The 14261-nt window shown below is 34.9% G+C and overlaps 2 protein-coding genes across 2 annotated transcripts in view; one reads left to right on the forward strand and one right to left on the reverse strand.

The window, feature by feature from the left end:
* The window catches only part of LOC116168073 (ATP-binding cassette sub-family G member 4-like), a 44604-nt gene that overhangs the window by 4685 nt on the left and 25658 nt on the right, over positions 1-14261 (forward strand). The window lies entirely within an intron of this gene.
* On the reverse strand, positions 313-1449 carry LOC116168075. The gene is made up of 2 exons (XM_031483729.1): positions 1130-1449; positions 313-1048 (listed from the first exon to the last, which is right to left on the reverse strand). The coding sequence occupies exons 1-2, from the start codon at positions 1406-1408 to the stop codon at positions 590-592; spliced, it is 738 nt and encodes a 245-aa protein (XP_031339589.1). The 5' UTR covers positions 1409-1449; the 3' UTR covers positions 313-589.

Below are 14261 nucleotides of genomic sequence, written 5' to 3' on the forward strand. Positions count from 1 at the left end.
CCCTACCAAATTGATGAATAAATGTAACGATTTCTTTCCCTTTTGGATACTCGATAGGACGTCTTATTATTATTAGGGAATGAACTATTAATTTAGTCCATTAAAATTTAAAAGTGAACAAAGTAAAAGAAAATATAGAACTACTATAAGTCTGTAAAAAACGCCGCAAACATTTTTTTCTACGAAAGTGATGAAAGTCTTGTTTTCTGAGAAAAAAGTAGCCTTTGAAAGTAGGGTTTTGTCGCTCTAGTGTGGAAAAATTTTTCCACACTTATTTTCCACACTCTTAAGTAAAAACAAAGATACCTTTTTTTTATTTTAATGCCACAATTTACAATTACAGCTACTTCTGGCTAGTAATATTTAAATTAATGGTAAATGATGAACAGTTACTTATATTAACACCTGGAAGTAACGAATTTGACACAGAGCATTTAGAAGTTATTAATGTAGATGTGGACGCTGTCGAAGATGTGCAACTTGCAAGGATCATCTGGTTGACATGTCGAAGGTGTGCAAGGATCATTTGATTGACAAGCATTACCAATTATTTTGTTACATACTTCTAATTTGCCTTGAAGAGAACCATCTATACGTATCCTTCCGCTACCGTCGACGACCGCCAGCCCCCATGATGTTTAAGACTCAAAAGGTCTGCTCCAGCATTAGCAAGTAGCGTTGCGGAGGTACGCCGAAAACAATGACCCGTAAAACTAGAAGCATTTGGCAATTTCAGGTAACTCGCAATTTTCTTAGGAATTGCTCCAAATGTATTAATACCCACAGGTTGTACGGTACATTTTCCCATTTTATAATTTAAAAAAAGTCGCGAAGTTTGAGCATTTTGAGGACGAAGCGCTTTATATTTCTGGTACAAGTGTATCCAATTCTCTTTTCCCTCCGTAACAGAAAAAGTTCTTGGAACATGCGTTTTGGAGTCTGGAATCGTTACGAGTAAAAACGTATCTTCGCCTTGGATATCGTTCACCGTCATTTTCGTCAACTCCTCTCGACGACAAGCCCCAGAAACTCCTAATATTAGAGCAACCTACAAATAAATTTCATTATTTGTGTGACATATAACAAATGTATAGACATGAAAAAATAGTAGGTAAGTATAGGTGCTTACTTTCATCATTAAAAATGTTTCATCGGGTGCTTCCTCTAAAAACGTACTGATTTGTTGCCTCGTAAAAGTCAGCGATTTTTTCGGCTTGTGACCAACAGATTTACGTTTCAAAAACGATTGTAACTTGGCATACTTGGAAATGTCGACGTTGTCTTGCAAAATCAACATACTTTTCAACATGGAATACATTGACCACAGTGTCGATGATTTCAATTTTCCAGATTTTTCGACAAAATAGGCAAGCAACACGGTTTCTGTATACCGCTTGACTTGTTTCATTTTACACCAATTAAAAAACCTCTCTCGTTCTTTTTCGTACCGATTTCTCGATTTTTCAGGCAGAAGCTCAGGCATAATTGATTCCGCCATTGCAGCAACCTCTGGCGGAGTGCACATAAATTCATCGCCGCTCTCACATTCTTCATGAACACTCATTTTCAGCTTTTAAATTCTTGTTTTACTGAAGAAATTGCTTCGTACAAAACTACATGCAAAATTACTAACCGGCTTTTTTATAAACAACTCGTTGGTAACTAAGACAACGTAGCGGCGTCACGAAGACTTGATTTTATATTTTTACAGATAAACACGAGAATCGTAGTACGACTTGATTTATACAGAAATTGTTGTTTTAACATTTTGATATAAAATTTTTCTCTAAATCTTTAAATTCGAGAACTTTCGTAGAAAAAATAGTATGTAATACACTTGCGGAAAGGATTATTGAAAAACTTGTATGATTGGAGCACTCGCTAACGCTCGTGCTCCAACTTTCATACGCGTTTTTCAATAAAGCCCTTTCCGCACTTGTATTACAATATACTATTTTGCTTTTAATTCAAAACAAAAAAATGATATCGTTCGTGGAATGAATTTGCTGTAAACCATCATCAAAGTTAAGATTTTCAAAACATCACCTGGTACATATAATATTGTAGCCAGACGTCCATGCCCCTGCGTCATGGGTTTGTGAAAGAATTTCGTACAAGTTTTCTATAGAAGTGTGAGAAACACTTGCTAATCACGAATTAATGACCCATAGACAGAGATCTTAATTATACGAATTCTGAAATTGTTCAGATTGTCTCGGTTATTTATTTCAAACAGTAATTTATTTATGAAGAGTATAAATGCTAAAAAATGTTAACAATGCTCAAATAATCCAAAAACAGCTCAGTTTGGATACGGTGACGTGATGAATCTAATTTAACCTGTTTTTTTTTCATTTTTGGGTGGATAAAAAATTCTCATAAAAACAAAATTATTCTGTTTTAAATAGTAAAGTATGGTCTACAACTGAAAACATTTTAATCGAGACAAACTCTTTGAACAACTGTTATACAGGGTGACAATTTGAAAACTTACCACCCCCCATATCTTAGTAAATAAACGAGATATTTAAAAAAATCAAAATCCGTTTCGGTAATTCGGAGGGGGAATCACAATGACATAGTTGGCGACGCACCCCCTCCAACCCCCTGCGCCCCAGCCACCCCAACTTTTAAATCTTAAATAGTGACCCCCCATGTGTGATACGTCGTTGGAAAGCTCTGAAAAAATGCTTTCCAACCATACCAAATAGCATTAAATTTAGGTTAGTAATTATCGTGCAAATCAAAAAATAAACTAATATGATACATTTGAAATCTGTCGTATTTAAAACGCAACCGGCGAACATAGACGAACTTAAGACAGAGAATAATTCAAGAATGTCGAAATATTGCAAAACCAATATTTGAAAAGGTTCGACAAGAGTTTGAGAATAGATTATAACTGGCGATCAAAAATGAGTTGCTGTCGAGTCGGCTTTGGAAGTTCAAGTTAAATACGATTTTCCATGTAAACAAAAATTTCAAAGGGCGACTCCACAGCTACTCATTTTTGATCGCATAGTAATACTGTCTTACCAATAACGGAAAACATTTTGAACATTTATGGAAATAAAAGCCAACTTTAGAAAATGTATCATATTAGTTTATTTTTTGATTTGCACAATAATTACTAAACTAAATGTAATGCTATTTGGTATGGTTGGAAAGCATTTTTTCAGAGCTTTCCAACGACGTATCACACATGGGGGGTCACTATTTAAGATTTAAAAGTTGGGGTGGCTGGGGCGCAGGGGGTTGGAGGGGGTGCGTCGCCAACTATGTCATTGTGATTCCCCCTCCGAATTACCGAAACGGATTTTGATTTTTTTAAATATCTCGTTTATTTACTAAGATATGGGGGGTGGTAAGTTTTCAAATTGTCACCCTGTATATGACTCTTTCAGAAGTATATTCGTATAGATTTTCTATCTAACACTTGGACTCATTAGCACAACCGGAAGTCGTATAAAAACGCTGAAGCAGTGAAATGGGCGAATTTGTGGCCACCATATACATATGAACTTTAATGTGTCGTCGTAAAAACCTCCAATTTTTAACACACTTTTTTGTCTATGGCTTATTTAATATATGTATAGATTTTTTTAAAATCTGCAACTATCGCCCTGTCTGCCGCCACTTTCGCCATAGACAAATGGAATGCCAATAAGTTTCGTGTTTCTTAAGGAGAATAGAACTATTTTCATAATTATCAGCATTGCAACTGTTTTATTAAAATTTGACATTATGTGAGCTCCCCTTCCAGTCTTAAGCCAGGGAGTCTAATTGACAGACTTGACGATTTCTACTTGGATATATGTGTCAGGATCCTTTACACAAGAAATCAGCCATCTAACGATAACTAACATTCTTCTGTAACCAGCTCTCCGTGTATTGTCACTTGTTGTTTGTAAACCGTCACTTTTCGCCGTGAACAGAATAATAATCTAACATTGCCAAAAAAAGTATAGGTTGGCATTTAAAATTTTTGAGATAACATCACATTCTGAAACTACGACCTCAGAAAAAAATTGAAAACCGTCAGATTCTGACAAATATTTTTTTTCATTCAACTTTCATTAACAACTGTTTTTGATATGACCAATAGTAACGGCTCCAACATCAATGTTCCTTACTTTTTATTCGCCATGTATGTTGCAAATTGATTCAAATAGTATAAACTGCAATTAATTAAAAAAAATGTTCCAAAACCCACTCGTGGGTATTGCCGCGTAACACAAAGTATTGAAACGATGCATCATCATCAAAAGCACACAAAATGTCGAATCTGCATATTGAAGCACGTCCACGTCCAGAGAAAGAGAGGAGTTATAAGTTATAAAGTTTCAAAGAAATATTACCATACATAAGAAAGTTGGCTATGAGCAGCCTGTGCAGTCACTGCGTATGCCCACATAATTTTTACTATGTGCGAAATGTTTGCCTAAAGGCAAACTAGAAGCGCCTGTGGTTAAAATTTCAAAGAAATATCTCCATAAATAAGAAAGTTAGCATTGCGCAGTCACTGCGCATGCCCACATAATTTTTACTATGCGCGAAATATTTATCTTTACTAGAAGCGCCTGTGGTTAAAATTTCAAAGAAATATCTCCATAAATAAGAAATTTGGCATTGCGCAGTATGCCCACACATCACTGCGCATGCCCACACATTATTTTTACTATGTGCGAAATGGTTGCATTTACTAGAAGCGTCTGTGGTTAAAATTTCAAAGAAATGTCCCCATAAATATGAAAGTTGGCATTGCACAGTCTGCGCATAATATGGAGTTAAATGAAACTGATCGAAATGGGCAAATATAGACCATAACAGCTATCAATTAGCGAAAACCCGAAGTCTCTAGGTGACCCAGGGGCCGAGATTTCGATGGAACGGACGGACGGACGGAAACACGAGCACATAAGCTTTACCTCAACTTCGTTGTGTTACGCTAAAAACTAATATAATTGAATGTAACAGGATGTAGAGGAAAACAGATACAAAAGTCATATCTACACAAAAGGAAAAGAATTCAATTGAATAGAAATTCCGAAGCTATCCAGCCTATAATTTCGGATCACTCAATCTTCATGAATGAAGTATTAAATAATGTAGCCCAAGGGCCAAGGTGCTTTGCGTGTCTGTCTGAAAGCATTTATTTTCTTTCAATTTTGCAATAACGTGATACTCTAATAGTGAATATCGGTTCGGACATCATAGAAAACCACGTCCCTATGCACTTTCACCTATTTGAGATTGGAAAGCTCTATCTGTGTAAGTGTAGAAACAGGACACAAGCACCCTGTGTTCAGCATAAGTTGGATCGAATTGCAAAATGCTAAAGAATCCTAAAACGGAGTGTGTATAAATTCGCAAATGGAACGAAATTTATGCATAAAACCTTTCTTAGCGCAACGAATGCTGGAAAACTCAATCAAGGATAGTAGGATAGATAGTAGGGAAGTGTGTAAAATAATACCAGTTGGGCGAACTACTAGAGAACACTCAACGGACCCGAAATTAAGGTGGATCGTACGCGACTTTGCCTCGCCAATTTCAAAAATTTGATTTTCCAACGATGAAACTCTACGGTCGCCTCGAACTTTGTTAAATCCCTCTCTTTACCCATCTGATTTCTTTAATGTCAAAAAAGAGGCATATGGGCCAACAAAAACACACGGAAAACCTGCACTTAACATTTTAAAACAACTTGGAAAGTACTCCATGCATCGAGTTACTTTTAAGCGCGTTTCTGTGCGACGGATCGAGGTTAATTATAAAGGAGACTTTTTGTGCTAAAATACAATATGCATGCAAAGAATTGTGACAGAAAGCTATAATGCTTCAAAGCATTCTACGATGATTCCTTCGAGAGTTGTACGTAAATAGTATATTGAAAGACAAGTGTTACAATGCGACCTATTGTAATACGACTATCTTGTGGCACGAGTGGCGTAGCGAAGCGAAGCCACGAGTGTCCACAAGATAGGAGTATTACAATAAAGCATTGTAACACGTGTTTTTCATACTATTTTTTCTATTTCGGGGCTTTAATTTAATTAAAAAGTAATTATGAAAAACTATAGGAAACTTTAGAATTAATATGTCTTAAGTTGGCAACACCATTTACGTTGACAAATTTTAAGTTGGCAGCGTAGATAAACACAACACTGACATTTGGAAACTTTAAATTCCGTGAATGTGTAATTTTTTATTCGTAGATAAATTTATTTATGGTGGATGTGTAAACTGCTGATTTGGAATGTATTAAGTTCTTCGTGTACCAAAAATCAAGGAAAACACATAAATTTTACGTAATTTGATTTCACATGCATCTCATGATTTGACGTTGACGTCTTTAGAGATGAAAAGTTACCAAAAACAATGTTACAATGGAACTCATTGAAACACTGTTTTTGCCGAAAACAGTTGCACAAAATTCTCATTGTAACACCGAAATAGAAAAAAACCTTTGCAGGACGCCTAATTTTGTGCAACTAAAATAACTTAAAACAATTAAAGATCTGCATGTCACATTAATCCATTGAATATTGTTGCTTGGACTTCCGTATTTTTATTATATATGATCGTTTGCGATGTATTCTACTGAAGAAAGAGTTGACATTGCCAATACTTTTTTCAAAAATGCCCTAAAAATGGAACAAAAAGGCGCATTTTCCATGAATTGATCAGTACTTCTCGAAAGATCATGTAACTATTTACTGTGTACAAAAATATAAATATTCTTTAAATAAGATGCATGCGCACATCTGATTTTCACAATATGCGATATGCTTATCGTTACTAGAAGCATCTGTGGTTAAAATTTCAAAAAAATATGTTTGTAAATATGAAAATTGATGCACACATTAATCCTCAAGATTTCCCTTGGTTGAGGTGCCAGATCCATAAGCTACCGAATGCAAAATTAACGAACTAGATCTCTTAAAAACTGTAGGAGTTGTTAAGGTCGGCCGGACGGACTGAGAAAGTGACCATATAAAAGCGCCTTTCAATTTTGAGTTGGAAAATGCGCTAAATTTTAATTTATTAAGACGCCCAGAAATTCGAAAAGTACGTTGAAAGTTAAAGAGTGGAAGACAGCTGCTATTTAAAAATTTTTGCAGTGTTAGATAGGTTATAAAGCATGGTCTAAACCATTGTATGCCACAATGGTCTAAACTTAATTATACATTTTTTCATAAGGAAGGAGTGCGTTTAAAAGAAAATGTATAGGCAGTTGTTATAAAATCGCAACTTTTTCCGCAAATTTAAATTCTTATTACGATATACCAACGGAAGTTGGAATTAATGTTCCGTTATAGTTGAATCAAAAAGCGTAAAATTTCCATCTTGATCCAAACAACAATTTACAATTCATTTTTCTTTCGAATAGATAAATAAACCGTTGTCGATTTTACTTTTCCGAAACAACCCGAATTACGGGAAACAATGGTTGAAATTCATAAAAAGTACAGACAAATTTCTAACAAGAATCCTCTCATATTTCATAATGCCTACGCCAGTAGACGTCAGATTCCCCCACCTAAATAAACCACTTCCGTCGCGCTGCATTTAAGGGTAGATTCACTCTGCAGCCTTTGTGACTTAGACAGACAGACATCAAGAGCGCAAAACTGCACTTTTTATTTTTTGAACGTGAAAGTGCACTAAAAAATGGACTTTGTGTGCATAGCATGAGGTTTGTCATGCACGACCGCCGAGATAATAACAAAAATATCTAAAATCTTATGTTTTCTTTGGGGCACTAAAATAGTAGGCTACTGCTTTTTTCTACCTATTCGACATAGATGATGTTCGAAATAATGTGGTTAGACTTTTTGTAATACAATGTCAAACAGGGGCGGCACTTTCATGCTACGACAAAAAATGATAAATTCATTGTAAAACACTTCAATTAAAACAGAATTTTTTAACAACCTCACATCAACCCCAATTAGAGAAACGTGTTAATAATTTATTAATAGTGCAAGAAACTAAATACAGCACATACTTATAAATTTCCAACGGGCCATTATGATCTACAGGCCAGGTGGCAATCGCCACCCGCCCCCCCGGGCCAGTGCGCCCCTGGTTATACACTGCCTTTTTTTGAGTCCCGAAAAAAACATTGTCTCAGATCGCCCCGGAAAAAAAATTTTCTTATAGAATGTGGCCTGTAGAATCCATAATTTCAAACAGTTCCAAGATTGGGCTACTAGTTCAAAAGTTACAGCCCTTTGAATTTTTTTTCGAAATTGTTTTCTAGTCTATAACTTTTGATTGAGAAGTCTGATCGAAAAAGTACGAATTGATTTGGATTCTACGCACCCAAATTAATAAGAAAAAGTGTTTTCCCGAGAAATTTTGGTCTAGTCGATTTTTGGTAAAAAAGGAAGATTATTCACTGCCTTTTTTTGAGCCCCGAAAAAAAAATTGTCTCAGATCGACCCGGAAAAAAATTTTCTTATAGAATGTGGCCTATAGAATCCATAATTTCAAACAGTTCCAAGATTGGGCTACTAGTTCAAAAGTTACAGCCCTTTGAATTTTCTTTCGAAATTGGTTTCTAGTCTATAACTTTTGATTGAGAAAAGCCTGATGGAAAAAGTACGAATTGTTTTGGATTCTACGCACCAAAATTAATAAGAAAAAGTGTTTTCCCGAGAAATTTTGGTGTAGTCGAGGTGTCTGAGGTGCACCACAAAAACATTTGAAAGTACTCCTTTCTCGAAAATCAATTACCATACAGTTTTTTTTTAAATTGCAGCTGATAATTAAAAGTAACAAAATATACAATCCACACGAGGTGTGTCGCCTATCATTGTATTTCAGCACTTTCATGCTACGACAAAAAAATGATTAATTCATTGTAAAACACTTCAATTAAAACAGAATTTTTTAACAACCTAACATCAACCCCAATTAGAGAAACTTGTTAATAATTTATTAATAGTGCAGGAAACTAAATACAGCACATACTTATAAATTTCCAACGGGCCATTATGATCTACAGGCCAGGTGGCAATCGCCATCCGCCCCCCCGTGCCAGTCCGCCCCTGAATTGTCAAATATTATTCTCGCCGAGAGAGGATGCATTTGAAGCAAACCTGCAAACGACATGAGTTATTGAATGAGATAATGTGGTAAAAAGAGAAAAAGGATAACCGAATAACTAATACGTTCTGTAAACCGTATGAATTTGAACATTTGGCTATAAAAGCTCTTCCCTATATTTTTATTTTTTATTTGACAGTTTGCACTTTCAAAATAAATGAGTAAAACTTGAGAAGAAAGTGTTTTTGAAAAACTCCACTTGTTATAGTTGTTGTGTATATTTTTTGAAATCCTTCGGGAAGCTAATTCAGACCTCAAAATACGCCAATCCAGTACTTTAGCCCATTGCTAAGCAACGAACTTTCCTGAGCCGAAAGGGGTCCGGGAAAATTTTTGTCGGCCCGCGCCATCAAAATATGTCAAACAGTGTTGTCAAGGAAACGAGTTCATACGCAATAAGATGGTAACTAAAAATTGTTATGCATTTATACAAATTCCTTGATGTATGATAATTGATAATGTTGATTACGAATTCAGAAAAATAGTATGTGTACCTCGTAGTAAAAGGACATTCTCGGACGACAATGTAAATTGTTGGCCGAGGCTTTAAACCGAGGCCAACAAGCATAATGCTTTTACTACTAGATACACAATCTACTATTACTCATATTTCTCCCATTAACCCATATACGATCTTAAACCATTTACTGACTTTTTCTCCTGAGGAAAATATACTGAAATTCTTTACAATATTGATATAATATACCACGTATTTTACCCCCAGTCTTTTTCTATTTATGATCGGTAGTCGTAATTTTGCTTTGCCAATCCGATGCCCCTCCCTGTACATGATCGACAGATGGACATGTAAACTTTACTTATATTTTATAAATCATTAAATTTCAGTAAAAAACTCCATTGTACTACTACTAGTCTGCGGTATTAGTACGTTGGGTACGCCAAAAAAAAAACTGCACTTTTTGATTGGAATATGCCACTTTCTGTGGTAATAGTTAATACCAAAAGGCAACTTTTGAGATAGGGAGCCACTCGAAAATCCGTGCAAGAAACCAAAATGGTGGCCGTCAAAATGGCGCCATTAGCCGCAATATATTTTCTTGTATCTCTGCTCCTAATAGTCCGATTTTAATTTTCTTTTTTTTTGAGTGAAAGCTCTTGTGATGAGGAAACTTTTTTGCTATATAACATTTATCTCTAAAACTTAAGGATTTAGCACAATTTAAAAAAGTGTATTTGAATCACAAGTAAGCTCAACCCGATTTTTATGTGTAACATGTCCACGTCAAATGTTAATATGTAAGGATTTGTATTATTCAGCACAATATTCTGACTCTTAGGGTCTGATGATGAATCGGTCTATACGATTCGAAGTCGATTAGCTAAAGAAATATTAAAATTCAATTATTTGAAAAACGAGTTTTATTGTATCAGTTTGTATCTACAAATAATTCACTACGTCAAGAAAATAGTGGTTGCTATTTAGAAACAGTATGCCCCCTGGTATGCTCCCTTTGACCGTGCAGAAGTATGCTACTGACCCCAAATACGTGGATTGGTAGCAACCTTTTTATAATTATGGATATCATAAAAAGCTTCTTTAAAAAATGTTTTGAAGATAAAATTTCACCCTGTATAAAAAGCATATCCGGAAAACGGTTAGCCTCGCGGTTAGCATTACGAAAAAAAACCGATAAGACCTACAAAAATAATTCTTTTGTTAAGGGATACCCGGGGATACCTATAAAAAATATCAAAATGTATAGGCTGCTCTCGAGAACACCCTATATACCTAAAAATACGTTTTAGGCTTCCCCTCAGGCTTCTTGTCTCAACAAACCGTTACCATTAATCTTAACCATTGAGGGTCTATCGTCAGCTTACAGAAGGTGGATTCCCTGTGTAATAAAAATGATTGAACTTATATGAATAGGTATCTAAAACTTGGAAATCATAATATTCCGTTAATATCCTTAAAGAAAACCCGAGAGAAAACCCTCGAAAAAACCCATGATCTGATAAATAAGCACTCCAAATTTCACCAACTAGTTAAATAAAATAGGATAAGTAAGAGCGAGAGTAAGAGTTAAAGTTGATATACTGAGTGTTTCTTTAATTACTTTAAAAGCAGAGTGTATTTTCTGTTTTTCAGAGAAAAAAATTGACGAGGCTTTTCCTTTAAATTTTCATAACGCTTGATCTCGTGCCTGATGAAACGAATATTGCGTATTTTTTCAAAAAAAAAACATGGCGGATTGAAATTTTCCGAACTTGCAGGGTAGATACAAGGAGTTTTGGGGTTGTATCGATTGAATTTCTAAACGATGGCCTTTTTTGTCGAAAAGACCGGGATATTGCACAATTAAGAGCTTACTTGTGATTCAAATTCGTAAAAAAAACACTTTTTTAAAATTGTGCTAAATCCTTAAGTTTTAGAGAGAAATGCAAAAAAGTTTCCTCGTCAAAAGAGCTTTCAATAAAAAAAAAGAAAATTAAAATCGGACTATTAGGAGCAGAGATACAAAAAAATATATTGCGGCTAATGGAGCCATTTTGACGGCCACCATTTTGGTTTCCTGCACGGATTTTCGAGTGGCTCTCTATCTCAAAAGTTGCCTTTTAGTATTAACTATTACCACAGAAAGTGGCATATTCCAATCAAAAAGTGCAGTATTTTCCCCATTCTAGCCATGTACCCGACGTACTATATTACTTTCTCAACAAATGAGATTTTGTGTGATTGTCTCTAATAATTTTTACGCTTTCATATGGTACATTGTGATCCTAATTACACATATTTCCTTGATTACAGCACACGCATGCCATATTCATAGCACACATTTTCTATGCAATTATTTTTAATGAAAATTACGGCAAAGCAGACAGCAGAGGGTATTGTTAATAATAGTAAAAGCGATTCATGGATTCTAACCGGAAATTTGAGAAGCTTCAATGATGTTAAAAACCTGTAAGCAATTATTAAGTTTATAGTTTTTTATATGACAGACTGTTTTGCTTCTTTTAACAATACCTTTTTTTAACTAGAATACCAACATTTACTGCCACCCCTCCTTATGAAAATTGTCCGCACTAGACAAGAAAGACCCAGAAATGAAGTTTTATAAGAGTTTCCGTAGTAACTCGGTATGTTTAGCTCAAATTTGAGTTACGACTGCAAAGATTGACCCACATAAGCTCGAATGACCAGTATTCTACTCTTTACATAGTTGTTAGCATGAATTTTTTAGTGTAAGGGTAGTTCCTTATAATTTATTTCATCATCAGTTAGGGATTGGAGACATGTTTTTAAAGTTTGAGCGAAACTGACCATTCTTAAGGGAATCAGATTGTTTTAGTTATTTATGTATCAAGGGCATTAAGGCCATATTTATGCCTAGGGCGACAGAGCCCGAGGGATTGTTAGTCGCCCGAGGGTTAAATATCCAGTAATGCCTGAGGTGCATACAAAATTTCATTTTTCATAATTCCAAATAATGTATTTCCAATATACAAATTTAATGATTATTGTTTGACCAACATTAAAGTGCTTCGCAGGAATCAAATAGCATCTTTTTTTAATACATAAGGACGTTTGAGGGCATAATGAGATGACAATCCATTATGCCCTCGGATGTCATAGACTGCTTTATACTCGTATATCTCATATAACTGATAATATTGGCATATAATAGGCAAATGAAAAATTAAATTTATTATGTCTTTCTAAAATGCATAAAAGAGGCGGTAGGCGAGTGATAAAGCCTATAAGGGCAACGCAAAGGTTTGGAATGTTTCCTCCTCGGGGTCAACAAGTTATGACCGGGCTATAGATGTTTTAATGTGGAGCTATATTCTAGAATGCGTATAAGTACTAATGAAGATAATTGTGAATATATTTAAGTATATAATGAAAAGAAATGGTTGAAAGTTGGGCCGACCGAATCAATGACCCATAAAACTTTAGTATTCTGTTATTATGCAATGCATATTTCTGAATGTGAACAGCCCTTAAAAGCAGTGCGATTAAACATTTGTTACTAATCATGTAATTACATATTATAAATACCAAATAACAGAATTAATGATCTATTAGTCATTTTATTGCTACGATTATGACAAAATAGTTATTTATGTATCAAGGGCATTAAGACGATATTTATGCCGAGGGCGACAGAGCCCCAGGGCCTCTGACCCGAGGGATTGTAAGTCGCCCGAGGGTTAAATATCGAGTAATGCCTGAGGTGCATACAACATTTTATTTTTCATCGTTCCAAATAATGCATTTCCAATACACAAATGTAATGATTATTGTTAGTGCTTCATACGAATCAAGTAGCATCTTTTTTTATGACATAACTCGATCAATATATTTGACAGGCAGTTTGAGGGCATAATGAGAGGGCATAATGGATTGTCATCTCATTATGCCCTTTCATTATGCCCTCGGGCGTCATAGACTGCTTTATATATCTCATATGACAGATATAATTGGCATATAATAGGCAAATGAAAAATAAAGTTCTTTTTATTCGAAACAATTGAGTGTGCTATTGTGAAAGCAAGCAGTAGATGTGTGTCTATGTGTGAAGAAGTCGAAAAAACTGGCGTTTTTTAGAATTGGTTGATGAAGTTGGCATAGGTACCGATTTTTCGTCCTGAATTCATTTATATTCTTATTCTAATTTTTATTTATTATTGTATATGTTCTATTATTTATAGACATTATCCCATATTTCAAAACGATACGTCCTCAAAAAAAAATTGTAGAACTTAATTCGGATCAAACTATCTATCGTTTATCAGAATTGAGATTGGTAAGAACAGCGGTAAAATTTGGGCATTTGTTTTCCTAATAAACTGTAATAATTTAATAAAGAAATTAAATTAAGTTTGAAAACGTAAGTGGTGGACGAATGATTTGTAGGCAAACAAGAGAAGAATGCCATAAACTTTGCCCAAAAAGTTCAAGGATTGCAAGATGTCAAGTTTACGGGTTATTAAACATGTTGTAAGTAGGTTCACCATGACCTAACACAACAGCATTCGATTATATATGGAAGTGTATCCGGCCTCTTAATTCTTCGACATGAAGACCGATGACATTATAGATTCATATAGACGTTTACATTTTGTATTCTTTCACATAATCATGCAGCTCCAGCGAATACAATTTTGAAGGGCACAGTGCG

This window comes from Photinus pyralis, unplaced genomic scaffold (assembly GCF_008802855.1).
Source record: "Photinus pyralis isolate 1611_PpyrPB1 unplaced genomic scaffold, Ppyr1.3 Ppyr1.4_LG4, whole genome shotgun sequence".
Taxonomy (NCBI): domain Eukaryota; kingdom Metazoa; phylum Arthropoda; class Insecta; order Coleoptera; family Lampyridae; genus Photinus; species Photinus pyralis.